General features: G+C 40.4%; 1 protein-coding gene across 1 annotated transcript in view; it reads left to right on the forward strand.

The window, feature by feature from the left end:
* PDE11A (phosphodiesterase 11A) overlaps positions 1-13,163 on the forward strand; it is a gene marked incomplete at both ends in the record, with an annotated part of 418,278 nt that overhangs the window by 147,918 nt on the left and 257,197 nt on the right. The window contains 2 exons of the mRNA XM_080689375.1: positions 1,912-2,001; positions 5,251-5,391. Of these exons, the coding sequence (XP_080545501.1) occupies positions 1,912-2,001; positions 5,251-5,391 (231 nt within the window). The remainder of the gene's footprint in view (positions 1-1,911; positions 2,002-5,250; positions 5,392-13,163) is intronic.

Raw genomic sequence — 13,163 nt, forward strand, 5'->3', positions numbered from 1 at the left:
CTTCCTATTTGTTTGACTTATAAGCCACCTTGGTCTTAACTCCTCAAGGCAAAATAAATAAGTGGTAGAGAGTTATAATAAGTAACTCATATTTCCTCCTCTTCTTTATCCTATCACAGACACTGTCTCCATGGCAGGAAAGCACAAACAAAAACAAAAATAGAAAACTGCAAGAAAATTTATCTCTGTGTGTAGGTGATGTTGAAAGTGGCTCCATTCTGGGTAAAAGCAGATGAATTCTAGAGGAATACCTGGCAGCTTTATATCAAAAGCTTTGTGCTGGATTATGGAGAAATTTACTAAGGCATGGAGAAGAGTGACAAGGAAGGAGATAGAAGAGCAACAGAAATAATATCTGATTACAGAAGGCAACAAGTGGAAACTCAGTGAAGGGTATATCCTGAAAAGATCTGTAAAAATGGATTTACAGTGGCTCAAACCTATAATCCCAGTAACTCAGGAAGCAGAGTCAGGAGGATTACAAGTTGGAAGCCACCCCGGGCAACTTAACAAGACTCTATCTCAAAATAAACACTAAAATGGGTTGGGGATGTAGGTCAGTGGTAGGGCATCCCTGGGTTCAGTCCCTAACACACACACACACACACACACACACACACACACACACACACACCTTACTGATTTTTTAATCTCCTCTTAGTATCGATATCATTGTTTCTCTCTCTTCTTTAGGAGTGAGGACCTAGCTTTAGCTTTCCTGGGGCTCTGAAATTCTTTTAGGGTCCCTAGTATAGAGGGGAGAATGCCTAGTAACCAAAGCAAGGTTTTAGATGCAAAAGAAATGATAGGGAATGGCAATTGCCCTTCATCTTTTATTTACCACGATTGGCAAAATCACCTTCCACTTGAGGTAATTCATTCTGGGCGCCTCGGGGAGGTGTCCCATGTGTGCTCCTGTGAAGGGGATCGGCTAAATTTGAGACTTACCCAAGGTGCGCAGTGCACTGCCCTCTGCTGGGCATGTTGGGAACTGTTTTGCTTTGCTATTGCTCCGCACCTCTTTCTTCACAGGGCACCACTGTGTGTGTCAGAGACACAGAAAGACAGACACTGTGCTATAAACCACGCTGTTTACCTTCTGCTTTAGACAAATCCCAAAGACATTTTTTCAAAGACATTTCATTTGTTCCTTCTACATTATGAGGAGTTTAGGGAAGTAGTCCCTCCAGTCTTCACTTGCAACATGCTAGCTGTCAGGAATCAATCTCTGGTGAAGAATTCAAGTGAAGACCCCTCCATGGAGACTTCTGTAATGAGAAGGGCTTCCTGGGGTCAGACCCAGCACGGCTGGATGTGTCTTCCCACAGGAAGGCTCCCAGCCTTCCCTCAAATAGGCTTCTGCAGAACTGCCCAACCAGTTTGCATTTGTGTCCAGTTTTACATACCCAGCAGTGGTAATAACTATGGCGCTTTTTAAGTTCCTGCTGGGCCCATGCCAAAAGGTGTGCTTAAATGTGGTGGCCAACAGGTCAAGGGAGATTCCTTGCTACAGACCCCTGTATAGAAAGAACTGTCTCATGCCACCTACTTGCAAGTGTGAGTGTGGATGCAGGCTTATATTACAGGTGAATTCCTGTTCATTCGCTTACTCAGTTTTCTTTTATCAAAATAGGAATACACGGTTCCTGGGTCACAATTTCTGTAACATAGTTCTTATAATCTGTTGCTTCACGTTATGTCTTCAAAGCTTCAAAGATTAAAGATTGATTTATTCTATCCTATAAGTAACTCTGAAAAAATATCCCTTCTGATATTAAGACACTAATATCAAAAGCTCTATATCCAGTCCCTATGGCTACAAAGAAAGTGTTCCAATGAGGCATGTGTAGGAAATATGGACTTTAGCTCAGCGATGGATGTTTAATGTTCTTAATGCTCTCTTTGCCCCAGGTCATGCAGATGTATCTTCCCTTTTGTGGCATTGCCATATCTAATGCTCAGCTCTTTGCTGCCTCAAGGAAAGAGTATGAAAGAAGCCGGGTGAGTAGAAAGAAACACTGCTGACAGTCATCCAAGTTCTCTCTCTCTCTCCAGTTTCTGAGTCATTAGGTCTTTTAAGAGCAGCAAATGAGTTTTGAATAGTCCAGGGATTGTTTTCATTTGTATAATCCTGAAAGGTTATGGCAAAAGATTCCTTTTAGCACTGACTCCAAATAGAAGTGGATGCAAATATTTGTTGTTGTTGTTGTTGTTGTTTGGGGTAAAAGTACTAGTTTTTTTTTTTTAAAGAAGGCCCTAGGTTAGTGTGTTTAGGAAGCAGGGGGAAAAGGAGAGAATGAAATAAAAGAAAAGAAGGGTGGGGAGGTGAGCCTGGGGCCACATGGAGGAAAGGCCTATGGGCATGTTAAATTTTTTTCTTTTTTTCTTAGTGTCATGGAAAGTTATTAAAGATTTTGAGCTGGGTTGAGTTCACTTTTAAAAAAGATTGCCCTGGCTTCCCTGGAGACAAGGACATGGAGGGGTGGGGAAGACTGAAACAAGAAGAGGATTTAGAAGAAGACTATTGAAGTCAAGAGATAATGTGGCTGGACGGGGCAGTGTGAAGTGGGAGACATGAGTGGTGAAATCTGCAGGGCTTGCTGATGTGGGAGATGAGTGAGAAGCTTGGCTTGCACATATGGCAAGGGAACAACTGGATACAGGAGCCTAAAGTTTCATGGTGATGTCAGGGCTGGAGATTAAGATTTGGGAGTCATCAGCCAATAGATGATATTTAAAGCCAACAGACTAGGTGGCTTAATCTGGGAAATAAAGTATAGGTGAGAGAAGGAAAGACACCCAAGGATGAGCACAGGAACAAAAGAAGGGGCTAAAAGAAAGGGGTGGCCGGGTGTGGTGGCGCACGCTTATAATCCCTGCGCTTGGGAGGCGGAGACAGGAGGATCGCGCAGGTTCAAAGCCAGACCCTGTTTCCAAATAAAAATATAAAATAGGTCTGGGAGTGTATCCCAGAGGTAGAAGAATTTCCAGGAACCTCAGTACCCCCCCCCCTCACGCACACACACCACCAAAAAAACAGACACTCATTTCCTGGAAGGCAGGTGACATTAAGAAGCAGGGAAGATTCAAGTGTGTGAAATGCTTCCAGAACCTGTTGTATTGCAAATCTTCCTAGATTTTCTTCTCTTTTTTCTCCTATTCTAGAGCTAGTCTGTATTGTTATTTGTGAAACTTTTTAATCATTCAATAATAAAGCAGCATTTTTTAATTAGAAACAATAAAATTACTATAATGTGATTTTTCACTATAAGACTCAAGACGCATTAGTTTTCCACTGAGATAAATGTTCTTGTATGTGGGTCCCAGAGGCTCTTTCCACGCAGTCACAACAGATTGAAAAGTTAAATAATTGTTCAGTTAATATGATTCATCTGAAGAAATAGTTTGGATGATTAAGGAAATAATGTTTCAACCCTTAATAACAGGGAATTTTGCTTATAATTATTCTGATAATTGTCTGGTATTTTATGTTGTACTTGAACATGAAGTTATTGTGCATTGACCACTTACAGGGATTTGCGGTCCAAATGCCTGAGGAGCCCGGCTTCACTGTGTTTTATCTCCTGGTGTTTTTCTTTGATTTGGGATCACAGAGCAATATGGCCGTTAGCCAGACAGAATGCCACCCAGGGGCATTGGTCCTCTTTTAGTTGCCCAGTAAACTAGATTCATTTCATACGTCCTTTAACTCATTTACATGCTTTTCTACCTGAATAGAATCAGAGAATAAATTTTTGCATGTTTCAAATGGTTTCAGGACAAATTAAATTTATTGAAAAAAAGTTGAAAATTAGTCATGCCCCTGAGATGATGATCAACGCCATACTGAATAGATGTGAACTTGAGGATTCACAAAATCTTTTTTTAAGAGGTCAGAGCTGAGATTGCACATCTTATTAAACTCTACTAAATAAAGCAATCTCCAGCTAATTCCCTGGCCATATAATTCTTTGCTTTGGTTAGTGGTATATATTATACATAGCCCACTATTCTGAAACCTCTAACAACATTCATGTCCTTAAAAATTCTAAGCAAAGCCAGGCATAGTGGTGCATGATTGTAATCCCAGTACTTGGGAGGCTGAGACAGGAGGATTGTGCCGGTTTGAAGCCAGCCTCAGCTACTTAGTATGGCTCTCAGCAACTTAGTGAGACCCTGTTTCCAAATAAAATATAAAATAGGTCTGGGAGTGTAGCCCAGAGGTAGAAAGCCCCTGGGTTCCATCTCCAATACCTCAAAAAAAATAATAATCAAGGCAAATATTATTTTAAAGTATAAACTGCAAGCTCACTTAGATAAAGAAAGTGACAGGCTACTATAATTTAATTTTTTGTGTGTCAAATTGGGGATAGGACCCAGGGGCATTCTACCTCCAAGCTATACTCCCAGCCCTATTTCATTTTTTTATTTTGAAATAGGGTCTTGTTAAGTGGCTGAGGATGGCTTTGAACCTACTATTCTCCTGTCTTTGCCTCCTAAGTATTGGGGTTATAGGTGTGCACCGCCATACTTGGTTTAATTTGATTTTTAAATAAGTACAAAGCACTCAAATTAGAATTTGAGTGTTTTGTTGTTAATTTATGTGCTTTCCATTTTGCTGCTTTGACAGAATTAACAATGTTTTCTTTTCTGAAATATATAATAGTATCAAATATCCCCCAGGACAGTTGGGTATGAAGCAGTTTTCCTTTTCTTGCAGAGAGGGATCAGTGAATTTTTTAAAAAAAATATACATTTCGGAGGCTCTGCACCATAATTAGCATTCACCACTATAATTCCTTCAGGATTTTATGAGAGATGTGAAAATAAGTCTTATGTGTGACCATGTAGCTGTATTTTCCCGATATGGAAGAAAGGTTATTTTGTAGTTTTCTGAAATAAATATGCTTTGGGGAGAATTAAGTATTTGTTATTTATAAAATGTTGGATTTATGATTAATCACACTGCAGAAAAACTATGGTATGTGTTTGTGTGGGGTGAGTTATAGCTAATGCCTACATGACCCCTATTATATGAATGAGATCCATTTTCCAGTTGTATTTTATAGTTTAAGAGTGTATTATAGAATGATGGAACTATACTAAGACAATCACAAATGCTATAAAAATTAGCTACACAAAAGTATTTATGTCATTAGAGCAAGACTATGTGGGGTTTTGTGGGGGAAAAAATCACCAACTCTTTTCAGTCTTGTAGCCACCTAAATACTTCCATCTCCTCCTTCCCAGGCTTTGCTTGAGGTGGTGAATGACCTCTTTGAAGAACAGACTGACTTGGAGAAAATTGTCAAGAAAATAATGCATCGAGCCCAAACTCTGTTGAAATGTGAACGCTGTTCTGTTTTACTCCTAGAGGACATTGAATCACCAGTAAGTCATCTTTTACTTTTCACATGAAGTCAAAGACTATGAATGGACTGAAGTTGAGTTTACCTATAATTAATGGGTGAAACTGTGATTGGAACAACTCTCTTTGTGACTCTTCTAACCAAGAGGTGACATTTTATGAATTAAAATTTATTTCCTTAAGATGTAGTTTCATTCTAATTTTGTCCTCACATTAGAAACAGACTCTATGATGACAGGGATCTTTGAGAATCCTTCTAGTCCTGGGTATTAACAGATGAAGGAGTTAAGGGGCTAAGTGGCTGCTCAGTCTCACACAACTCAGTTATAAGGAGAGGAAGCAAGTAAATAACTCAAGAGGCCATGCCCTTAGCTCCGGCCACGGGACAAGTTGCAATTGAGTGTGTGTAGTATCAGCCTCGGCTGAGCAGTTCTTTTTCTGTAGCAGCTTTGTCTTGCTGGGGTTTCCGGGCTCTTTCGGTTTGCTCTGTGCCTGCACGGAGCAGCCTAATCAGGAGGAGGAGGCGCCTTCCCATCTCACCCATGGCTCCAGGTACTCCAAGGGAAGCATCATTGAATACCGGTCTCTGGCTTGCTACTCCTTGGTGATCTGTGGCCAGCTTTTAGTTTCCGTTCAGCCCTTTGGCTCCTTGAGAGAAATCTGCTGGAAGAAACACACACACACACACACACACACACACACACACACACACACACACACACCAATATTGAAAGTAATGATCATCATCAATCTAAGTTCTTGAAAGTTAAATGTCCAAACCCTTGGCAGCAATTTAATATCTGTGCTGACAAGGAATTGTCTAGCAATTAGGAGTTGTTTGAATACCTAGAGAATGACATTTGACTGTTAGAAAAGGTTATTGTCTATGCCTTCAGGTTTGTTTTTCTCAAGGAATAAAAAGCTGAGGATTCATTTTAGAGATGAAATAAGTATTATAAAACAACATTGAGTTTTGTTAAAGTGTGTGTTTAAAATACTTAGGAGTATTTTTCCAGATTTTTAGTAAGGCATGGTGTTATTTCTGTTTCAGTGGATGTGGGTTACACAAACAATAATCTCACAAGTGTCCTGTGATTATGGAAAATGTAGAGGGCCCTTGGGAGAACATGTACACACACACACACACACACACACACACACACACACACACAATTGCCTGCAGCTATAGAGTGCTCTAGACACCTCATGAAGAATTTCTGTTCCTTTAATCCTTACCTCGTGAGACAGGTATTATTATCACCCTCATGGTAAGAGTGGAGAGTGAAGTAACTTGCAGCATCACCCCACCACCTGGCTCTAAAGCCCCTGAAAGGATGGAAGGAGTAGGGGTGGTCATTGGTGCTGGCAGGATGCACAGAAGCCCCCACTAAGCAGGGGCAGCAAGGGATGGGTGTGGGGGCTTCAGCTGCAAGGACTCCTGAGCCACTCCCAAGCCTCTGAAAGAGCAACTAGCAGGGAGAGCCAGGCTGGAGCAGGACAAAAACTTGGGGCAAACTTGGGACTTGCTAGTTCCAGTTGTAAGCAGACATGTAAGTCATTTCTACCAGCTAAGGGGGAGGGTCATTCTTGATAATTTAGCTGCTGTGCTCTAGCTCCTTGACAAACCTCATGAGACAGTGCAGGTTGTGGAAGTCGTTATTGAAGGTGGGGGCAGAGCTGGAGGGATGTAGTATCTTCATGGTATGAAGTAGAGGGTGGGTAACAGTCACCATCTAGAGAGGTAGATGCTGTACACAAGAAAGGTGTTGGCATATTATTAAAAGTTAAAGGAGTTTTAGGTTTTTGTTATCATTGCAGGACACAGAACTACATTGGAGGCTGGACAGAAAATGCTGGGTACTCCTCATCATTTCTTCTTTCTTCTCACTCCTCCCCCTCAAAGGAAGGATAAATTCCTTCAATCTTTAGGGATAGGTCTGAGGGTAAAAGTGAACTATGAAAGATAGGAGGTTGATCTGCTTAGTATTGTTTTGGAGGCTGTGAAGATTTTTTGCCAAGGCTGCTGCTGGGGAAGGAGATGGAGAGGTTGGACTTGTGGGGGGCGTTATTTAGGCGGCATCACCGTGCAAAAACCCTTTGGTGCTGTGCTTTCCTATGACACAGCTCTCACCAAAGCCTCCTCAAGCTTCAGATTTGTAGCTGCTGCTGTTCAGTCCACTGACCTAGTGGTCAGGAAGAGATGCAGACCAGACGCAGCCACACTGCGGACAGGAGGAGCCGGGCTGAACAGGAAACCAGACATCCATACCTGGTGCTGACACAGTGCGATCCATCAGCAAACAGAAAACTGCAGAGAGAGTGGTCTTTGGCTGGGTTATTCTCCGTCCCCACCTCAGAATGCCAAAAAGCTAGACTGGAATTAAAATCTTTTATCTGGATTTAATGAGGGATATGAATGACTATCAGAGAGGAGCTCTAAGAAACACTGGCAAATAAAATTTGATTTGGTTGATGAAGAGAAAATCTAAAACGATTTTTATCTCTTTGAAGATAAGAAAACAAAAGTGGAACTTGACAACATGATTTTTACTTCCTAAAAGTTCATGTGGAAAAGTCAACATGTCTGAACAGTTACAATGCTTGTTAAAAGGGCAACAAAGATGAGCCATGGGTGAGATTTTTCCTGTTAAGCTATTAAAAATTATTATAAAATTAGAGATTAATTCCCTATAAAGAAATAGCTGACTAGAATAAAGTTCAAAGACCTCAATACATATCAGAATCTGGTAAAAAAAAAAAACAACAACTGTTATATGCTGGTAGGATTTAGAAAATTGTTTCAGAATATAGGGAGAGTGTATTTAAAGAGGTTCAGATTCCACAATATACTTGAAGTATTTCAACTATAATATAGGTATTTTAGTAATTATAAAGGAACGAATTTAAGATCTCAACATTACCAAGCAAATCCAGAATTTAATGATACCTTTCCTTGAGTACTTAGGACTTTCCTTCCGTATTATTACCAGCAACCTTATCACAAGCTGTTCTCCTTCACTTTTGATGCCCCTGATATTTATAACAGCAAAGAGCTTTATCCTATGCTGAGCACTAGTTCCAGATATATATTTGTTATAACCCATAGATATAGACATAACACAAAGCTAAAGTTGCAGGAAGAGGTGCTTATACCAAGGTATGAAAGGAAGTCCACCCCTCCCTGCTCTCCCCAACTCTGCAGTTAGCCTGGGCTGTTGCTTTGAGAAATTACATAGAATATAGAAATGAGTAACTAAACTTTGGGCTTTTTATTCCCAGTCTTTTAAAATTCATAGCAGTGTAATTTTGCTCACAGACCCAAACTTTTCATTTGTAAGAGCCAGGATTTCCCAAGGGCTGGAAGAAATCTGAGCCCAAAGTTATGAACGAAGCAATCAATCTAAAAGAATAGATAAAGCCCTAGACTAGCCCACTGTTGGACCGCACATACAAAGGCTGAGTCCTACACGTGGTATGGCCAGTCTTCCTAATATCACCCTAGACTCAAGTCCCCATATAGTCATGGTTGTGGTGGTCCAGGTGGGGGGAGTGGGAAAGTCCCCCCAAATCCACTGTAGGGAAAAACATGAGCAGTGACAATAAACGCCTGGAAGTTTTTCTAAAGCCATGGAGGGGCATGAGAGGCGAATACAGTGTTCCCCATTTCCTGACAGAAGTTATCAAAGAGAGTGCTGGGACCTAAAAATAAAAGCCTGTTGTCAGGATGAAGGAGGCTTGGAGTGGTGACCCGTAGGTAGTTAGGTGTGGCGGTGTGAGGGATGACTGTGCCGAGGCCCAGCAAGGTCGCCTTGCCTTTTAGCACCAACCTGTCTGAGCTGGAGGGTCTCTAAGAGTCGCTGCTTCTGTCCGAAGAGCCTCCCAGAAATTGCAAACCACCTGGAGAAAGTTTCAGAACTTAGTGAGTTTAAGTGAAACGACAAAGCCTCAAGTGGCTGAACTTAACAGATGGTCTCTTATGTCTGTTTTCAACGAGCATAATTGGGATCAAGAAGAGATTTAATTGGACTACAGAAAAATAATGTATTATGTTTTTGTACAGCTGTAACTGAGGCCTTTGAAATTTATACTCAACACACAAATTATATTCTCTCATTAGTTAAATCACACAGATGACAAAGGAAATATTTGACATTAGGTGGATGGAGAGAATGATGGATTATTTTATAAATATTTTGGAAACAAATGTCTGGCAATATGGAAAAATTACAAAAAGCTGTATTTCTACCTCTTAACTGTTAAAATATAATTTTATAAAGATAACAGTATGACTTTTTTGTATATATACATATATATATATGTATTAAGTGTCGATCAAAGATTGTTTTAACTCATTAATTTACAAAAGAGCTAATAAGATGTTAAAATTTGTCTAAGGAGCATTTGAGATGTTAGGTAGTTAAGGCAATGCTGGGATAAGATTTTTGAGATTATAAACAAAACTGGTTAGAGATAAATGTAGATCCATCCTTATTTTTCCATTTGAGAAAAATTGCTTATCTTGCTACCAGAGAAAAAGCTACATGTTACCATGTTACTTAGGTCTGGAGTCTTTCATCAGTAGTAGCCAGTGAGTGATACTCAGTTCATTCCTTAGATCAGGAACTGGCAGAATCTATAAATGCTCAGATAGTTAATATTTTAGGTTGTCCAAGTCACACAGCTTCTTTAGCATCAACTCAAGTTTGCCACTGTAGCAGGAAAACAGTCATAAACAACCGATAAAGAATGAATTAGAGCATGGTGGTTCACACATGTAATCCCGGTACTTGAGAGAGAGAAACAGGAGGACTGTAAGTTCAAGGACAGCCTCAGCAGTATAATGAGACTCTCAGCAAGCTAGTGAGATCCCTCTTCAAAACAAAAATAAAAAGGACTGGGTGTGCATGTGCGCAGGTTCAATCTCCAGTGGGCCCTCCAAATAAACAAATAAGTAAATAAATAAATAAATAAATAAATAAATAAATATTAGCATCTAACAACCAGTATGGGGCTTCTGCAAAGATATCATAAGAGAAAAGGGGAAAGAATGTAAAAACAAAAGCCTGACGAAGAGCACACACCGGAATAATTGGTAAGTCTTTTATGCAATTAAAATAGTATAATATCTCAGTATAAATAAAAGTGCACAAAAAAGAGATATAAGGTCTCAAAGAATAAATGTTAAGCAGCAGCAGCAGAAAAAAATAATAACAGGAAACTGAAGTGGTAGAGTTGGAAAGAAGCAGAATAAAATATATACCCATACAAAAATGGATATTACATAAGAAAGACAGGACATTTCTAAAACGCTTTTAGGGCCATGAAGAATGAAATTGAAAATGAGATGGAAAATGATATAGCATAGAAATAAGAGAATGATAAGAGTGGAGTCAGAATAAAAGAAGTTCAAAATAAAGATAATCGCTATCTCTGAAGACAACACGGCAAACGCAACAGGAAAAAGCACGGGCAATTCTAACCCTGGGACATTTTATTGAAATAAAGTCAAAGCTGGACTTACAGACTGAAAGAACATGCCAGTTCAGGAAAAGGTGATACTGACTGCTTCACACTGAGACACATTTGGTGTTAATGGACTTCAAACATACTGCACAAAATCTATGGGCATCTAGACAAAAATAATCAAGGAAAGTTTGTTCTGATATTAGAATTCATAGTAACTCTCTTTGGTGCTAAAAGACAGTGGAGTCGTATCTATAAGGCCCTCTGAGAAAGAACAAATGACGCTACAATTTTAAATCCAGACAAGTTCATATTAAATTATTTAAGCCACAGATAGATATTTTAAATATGCAAAGAAGAGTGCAGGAAATACAGCTCCAAGAGCCTTTCCTGAAAACATGAGAGGCTGGAATCTAGTCATACAGGTGATGGCTGAGGCCAGGAGAAATAAGACTGGGGCTGAGTACATTACACTGGGCTAGGGTGTGTCCCAGGGATAGAATACCCTTAGCCTCATTCCCCAGTACTTAAAAAAAAAATAGAACTAAGGCTAACAATGGGACATATGCTTGTAGATACAAGTGAGAGCCTTATATTACAAGCTATAACAATGGTGCTAGGTCTTCATATCCCCCAAGTGCCACTGGGGCAGCAGGTGTGTGTGTGTGTGTGTGTGTGTGTGTGTGTGTGTGTGTGTGCAGGCATGTGCATGCACAGTGGTTACATTACACAAGAGGAACACTGCTTGGGAATATATCCTTTTTCTACTGAGTGTGATCAAGCCTGGTGTTTGTCTGGGGAGAGCTGTTCCATTCCATCTCAAATTTGCTCACCGCAGGTACAATCCTGAGAAGTAAATTGGATGAAGAGAGGTCAGGGCCTCGAAGTCTTGACATATACAGAAAGACTGCACCCCAGGCTAATGCAGGCTGCCGCTCTCAACAGGCATCTTTAACTTTGTGGATTATTATTTTTCTTTCTTTCTTTTCTCTCTCTCTCTCTCTCTCTCTTTTTTTTTTTTTTTGATGGTACTGGGGGTGGAACCCAGGGGCTTTTCTACCTCTGGGCTATACTCCCAGACCTATTTTATACTTTATTTGGAAACAGGGTCTCACTGAGTAGCTGAGGCTGGCTTAACCTGTACAATCCTCCTGTCTCAGCCTCCCAAGTGCTGGGATTACAAGCATGTTCACCACACCCGGCTTTAACTTTGTGGATTATTTTAATGTGTCCAATTTATCAACCTCCCTCTCTTGTTTATGCTTTAAGTAATTTGTTATAAAATATATTCCAGTTATAATGGTATACATGTATATATTTTAAACCCTCTTATATGTTTTTAATCTCTTATAGTGTGTGCGAGTGTGTGTGTGTGTGTATGTGTGTGTAAAGCCAATTGCCATAGCGCTCTTTTGCCCTACTTCATAAGAACACTTCTGCATTATTACACCAAGTCTCCATGTCTGTACCTGGGTCTGTTTCTGAGATCACTGTTTTATTCTACTGTTCTGGTTGTCTATTTCTGCAGAGTATCCCACTGTCTTGCATTACAGTTTGATATCTAATAGAGGAAGTCCTTGATGTTGTGTGATTAATAAATAAAGATGTGGCGCGTTCCTCCGGAGTACACAGATATATGCAGGAGTCCAGTATAGGTGATATGGATGCCTTTATTCGTCCAGAGTCAGCCACCCACCATCGCAGGCAGCTCCTTCCCCTCCCGCTTCTGCGCAGGCCGGGGGAACAGGCGAGCAAGAGGGCGCGTGCCTGTCCGTCCCTCTGTGAGTCTCTGTGTCTGAGGTAGCCTCTGCTACCTTAAATCGAGGGGAGTGGTCTCCTCTGTGGGAATCACGGAGCTCTGCTGCGGGGCAGCAGCTCAGACCTTTCATTGTGTGCCTTTAAAATTACCACATACCTGTGTCCTAGGAGAAAGGAACACGTCCCTTTAGGCATCTTTCCTTTTTCAGGGAGGAAAGTCTCCTAACAGGGGCTTGTCCAGCTGATGTGCCCTACAAATCAAGGATTACATATTATTAAAATCACCTTTACTCCAAATTATTTTCTGTTTGTCATCTATTAATCTCTGATATAGGTAGGTTCAAATCTTTACCATATTTGAGATTTATCAGTATCTCCTTGTCCAATTATATAGGTTATTGGTTTGGTTGTCTGAATTAATTTTGTGCTGCTGAATTTGGGATCCCTGCTAATTATGATGGAAGAGAGATTCTGTTTGTGCATTTGTGTCATATTTTCTTTCTTTTTCTCCTGTCCTCTTCTCTGCCTAATAGTGTGCACAGCCCCGTGGCTCAAGAACCAGGTCTTATATTGG

Source organism: Muscardinus avellanarius, assembly GCF_963383645.1.
Source record: "Muscardinus avellanarius genome assembly, chromosome: 2".
Taxonomy (NCBI): domain Eukaryota; kingdom Metazoa; phylum Chordata; class Mammalia; order Rodentia; family Gliridae; genus Muscardinus; species Muscardinus avellanarius.